At 50.8% G+C, this 4,843-nt stretch overlaps 1 protein-coding gene across 1 annotated transcript in view; it reads left to right on the forward strand.

The window, feature by feature from the left end:
* The window catches only part of NEURL1 (neuralized E3 ubiquitin protein ligase 1), a 77,313-nt gene extending 73,091 nt beyond the window's left edge, over positions 1 to 4,222 (forward strand). The window contains exons 5-6 of the mRNA XM_007470434.1: positions 3,097 to 3,243; positions 3,781 to 4,222. Coding sequence (XP_007470496.1) covers positions 3,097 to 3,243; positions 3,781 to 4,019 — 386 coding nt within the window. The 3' untranslated portion in view covers positions 4,020 to 4,222. The remainder of the gene's footprint in view (positions 1 to 3,096; positions 3,244 to 3,780) is intronic.
* Positions 4,223 to 4,843: the final 621 nt, after the last annotated feature.

Consider the following 4,843-nt stretch of genomic DNA (forward strand, 5'->3'; position numbering starts at 1 on the left):
AGTGCCCACCCCGCCCTTCATGGGGTCTAGTCAAGGAGTCACAGACACCGAAGATGAGTTCTGGGTGGGACTCAATTATCTAGTCCATAGTGCTCAGATCTCACCAGATAAACCTTGGAGAGGGGGAGAAAAGCCGGGAACATTGAGTTTCACGCTCAGAATCTGATTCACCCACATTCCCACAGATACGTAAACAGTTCTCTTACACATTGCCCAGTGGCCATTTAAAAATGGGGAAGGAGAAAATTGTTTCCACCAGCAGCGAACTTTTTGAGGTTCAGTTTCCATTTCTCCTAAAATGGTAATAAAGGTCTCTGCCTCTAAGGGTGGTTGTGTGTCTAAATAAGAAAAAGAGGTTGGTATGTCAGTAACCAGGTATCTCTGCAGGGTGGTGCCTAGATTGGGGGTCTGTGGGGAATCTCCGAGCAGAGGGCCTTGGAGGAAAGGGGATTGCAGATGTCTGGGCCTTCCTGGGTTTGAATGGACAGAGTTTGAATGGACTGGGTGATGCGGACTTGTGTAAACCATGTTTCCCAGAGTGTTCTGCAGGATAGGTGTCCATTGAAAACGGGTCCTTGGGTCCAAAATGTTTGGGAAATACTGAGTTTTTAAAAAGAAGGCGATTCTTTACTGTAGAACTTCTCAGAGCCTTTAATATACAACGTGAACCTTTAGGAGAGGGTGGTGGTGGTTATGGTGTCCAGCTTTTCCAAGCTCGTTTGACCAGAAATCTTTTTTTTTTAACGTGTGTCTTCAGGAACCTCTGTTACCCCTGAGTGAGCAGGTGTTCATGCTTTCCAAGTGCTGGTCTGCTCTGCAGCAGGATTAGACTCACTCCGAGAACCTACTACAGTGCAGATTCTTGAATCCCACCTCCAGAGGTTTTGATTCTGTAGATCACAGATTAGGTCCCGGGCATCTGAATTTTTTTTTTCCTCAGCAAGTTTGCTTAGACACATTTGGAGACCCCTGGGTCTCACAGCCCCTGACCTAGACCTCACCCCAAGAGGCTTCATAGACAAGGTAATGTGTGTATGTGAGCGAGCATGAGTTTACGCTGTAAGATTGGCATACTGTGTCTAGGCACACGTGAGTAACTAAACGTATGCATATTTGTGTGTGTAATGCTGTTGGTGATTGTGAGAGTTTTGTGAAATCAGATAAAATCAGTGGAGACTTCCTCCTCTGGAAAGAGACCAGATGAAGATGGAGTGTAAAATAAATTTAAAAAGGAATGAAAAGAAATGGGGCTGGGGTGCTAAGAAGTTAGGATTGAGGGAAGATAAGTCAGGAAGGAGGTGCAAAGAAATCAGGCTAGATGAAAAGCCATCAATCAGTAAGGAAAGAAATTGGGGTGAAAATTCAGGATGGAATAAAAACAAATCGGACTGGGGTGCAGAAAAAAAAATCAGGTTGAGGTACACAGATATTTGGCTACATTCACCAGGAGACACTGTTCCTCAGATGAAGGAAATAACATAATGGCAAGGTACTTCTCTTGCCTCAGCACCATCTAATAATAGATAAGTAGCTTTCCAGTGAAGCTTCTGTTGCCCAAAGAAGCTTACTAGACTGGAGCAAAGGAGAAGCTTAAAAACAAACAAACAGAAACAACCCAGGCCTTAAATGTCCCCAGAGGGAAGTAGGTCAAGGTGGGTGTTGAAGAATAATCATTCAGAATTTAATATACGCTAAACAGAGTGCTCCTGAGCTGTTTGGAGAATGGGGCATCTCAACTAACAAATTGGTGTTAGGGGATCCTGACTGACTTTAAAGGAAAAACAGGTCAGTAACAATGTGTGAAGGATAATTATTTACCTTATAGAGGAATGCTTTGCTTTGTTGAAGGCCTAAGTGAAGTAAGAATGAAAAGATATTTCCTTCACTCCAAAACTACAGTCAGTTTCATGCTTAATGGTGAAACATTAGAAATATTCTTATGAAAGTCAGGAATATGATAGAGATGCCTTATAGTATTGTTCCGAAAATGCTAACCAGTGCAATAAAGCAAGAAAAGCAAATAGGAGTTATGAATTTCTGAAAGGGGATGATAATTAACTTGAAACCTGTTAACACTAATAAGAGAAATCCTATGGACAGCTAATGAATATTCTTAGAAACAGTGACTATTAAATGAATTAGAATGAATAGTAGTAAAAAATATCTCACTGGGCACTTATTTATGTGTAGGGCATTATGTTAGGGCCTGTGGGAGACTTACAGGTGAATCAGACTTCCTGCTTTCAGGAAGCTCAAGGTTTAAGTAGGGAAACAAAGTTACGTTCCTGGGCAAAGAACAAATAATTTCCTATTCTCTGTGGTTTTTTATTTCCGTGCATGGCGTGTGTGGCTGGTCAGTGCTAGATAGAGATATGTGGTTGTCGGGTGCGGGGGGGGGCGGTCAAGGCTGTCCAGAGGAGGGGGTTGAGGATAGCCCCAAGAGACTCCCTGGACAGTTAGCTCTTTGAAGGCAAAGGCTCTGTCTGCCTCATTCCCAGTTTTATATATACACAGTGTCTGGTACCTGGTAGGCTCTCAGCAAGGACTTGTTGAAGGGAGGAGGCAGGGAGGGATGGACGGGAAGAGGAAAGTGAGGGAAGAGAGGAAGGAAGGAAGGTTGGGCAGATCAAGTGTGGGAGGTGGTGTGGAGTATTTTGAAGGTGCCAATGCAGAGGAGAAGGGGGGTGATAGCACGGGGCTCTGACTAGGATGGTGAGGCCAGGGCTTGAAGGGCCATGCTAGGTGGGAGGAAGGCGACTTCATTCTCTGGCATGGGAAACCTTGAAGGTGAGGGAAGCATGGGGAAAGGTGGAGGTGGGATTCTAGGCAGGGGGCTTGTTTGGAGATGGCAGGTGCAGTAACACCAGAGCACGATGTGTGTGGCCCTCCAATTTGTAGGCGGGAACAGAGAGCTAGGGCAGGGTGCCGAGCCAGTCGGTGGAGTCCCACCCTGAGCCTTATGGCTGGGCCGTGTGGTCAAGCTGTACCACCCATTTCTCTCCTGGGAACCTAATAGAGGGGTGGAGATTCGAGCTTTCTACCAGTGGGCCTCTGAGTGGCTAGTTTGTCCCTCCCTCCTTCCCACCCTTTCTGCAGGCTCCACCATCCTGGCAGAGCGGGCCATCCCGTCACTCTCCTGCTCCCCTGCCTCCACACCAACCTCACCCAGAGCCCTGGGCATCCGCCTCTCTGACCCGTTGCTCAGCACATGCAGCTCTGGACCTCTGGGGAACTCTGCTGGCGGTAAGTATGCCGACCCCTCCAGTTCCATGGTGACCATGCCAGGCCTCCCACCCTGAGGACCCCATCCCCACCCTTGCCCTGGCTGAGGCAGGCATGCAGCCTCTGTATCAGGACTGGGCCCTGGAGGAGCTGGAGATGGGCCCAGTGAACCCTGGCTGAGTGGTAATTTCCGGGGTGTATCCCATCCTGTCCCCCGACTGGGCAGCTTTCTCCAAAGGACTTCTTTAGCACAAAGAACACCAAAGGGTAACTCAGGAGGGGCCTTCCTTAAATGGTTTTGCGCCCCCTTCCTTCCTCCATCCCTCCCTCCTCCTCTCAATGCCTCATGGACACCCTGGCCCCTGGCCTGGGCACTGAGGGGCCAGAGGTGGGGCTGTCCAGAGTGTATCCTCTCCTCTCTTGTGCCCAGGAAGTTGGGTGGTAGGTTAGACAGGCCGATCCTGATAAATGGAGGGGGAGAGGCCAGGGGGCTCTCTTCATGAACCTGGGACCAGGCTGGGCCATGTCTCCTCCTGACTGGTTTCCCCTTGCCCCCAGGGACGGCCCCCAACTCACCTGTGAGCCTGCCAGAGTCGCCAGTGACTCCAGGCGGGGGCCCGTGGAGCGATGAGTGCACCATTTGCTACGAGCACATGGTGGACACGGTCATCTACACATGCGGCCACATGTGCCTCTGCTATGCCTGTGGCCTGCGCCTCAAGAAGGCTCTACACGCCTGCTGCCCCATCTGCCGCCGCCCCATCAAGGACATCATCAAGACCTACCGCAGCTCCTAGCCCGTCGTGGTGCCCTACCCCTCACGCCCACCTCCTCAGACTCCGGCCCAGCTCTACCTGAGGGGCAAGTCAGCAGGGCCCCTTCTCTTCTTCCTCATTTTGGAAATTCTTTTCCCTTCTCATTAAACATGGGAAACAGCCCCGAAAGGTCTGGGGAGGAAGGGGTATCAGGCAGGGAGGTGGGGGCAGAAGCAAATCGCCTGCTCTTCCCTGCACGCTGAGGAGCTAAACTGGGGTCTCAGCTTCTCCTGATCCTTGCCCATCCGGGGTAGATTCCCAGGAGGTCCTTCTAGCCTGTGTGGCACCTTTGTGAGAATTAGAAAGTGTGTCCCTTCCTCTGGGCAGATGTGGCCCTGAGCCCAGACATGTGGCTTGGCTAGTGGATTGTGGACTTGGACTTCAGCCTCCATTTTCTCCCTCAGCCAACTGTCCTTGAGCAGTGCACAACCTGTGCAACAGCAGCCCTAGGCAGGCAGCTCCTGAGCTGCTGCCTTACTCTCTGACCTACACCTACCTTCTCCTTCCTTTCTTCCTTGCCCCTTGGGCCTGGAAGCCAGGGGTAAGGCGGCCAGTGGATACCTCTCATTCTGGGCAGGCTGCAGCCTCCATGCCATGTCCATCTCCCCCTCACCCTGGATGGGTGGACAGACAGGTTACAGAAGGCTCCAGGTTCTGGGTCCCTAGCCCCCTGGCCTGGTTGAGATGTGGAAGGCCCCTTTCTGGTCATAGCCTGTCTGCCCCAGTCATCTTGCTGGATGCTGCTGCCCAGGGGCAGCCCCTTGGTGTGGGCTGGAGAGCAGGGTCTGTCTTCTGTCAGACTCTCT

This window comes from Lipotes vexillifer, unplaced genomic scaffold (assembly GCF_000442215.2).
Source record: "Lipotes vexillifer unplaced genomic scaffold, Lipotes_vexillifer_v1.1 scaffold916, whole genome shotgun sequence".
NCBI lineage: Eukaryota > Metazoa > Chordata > Mammalia > Artiodactyla > Lipotidae > Lipotes > Lipotes vexillifer.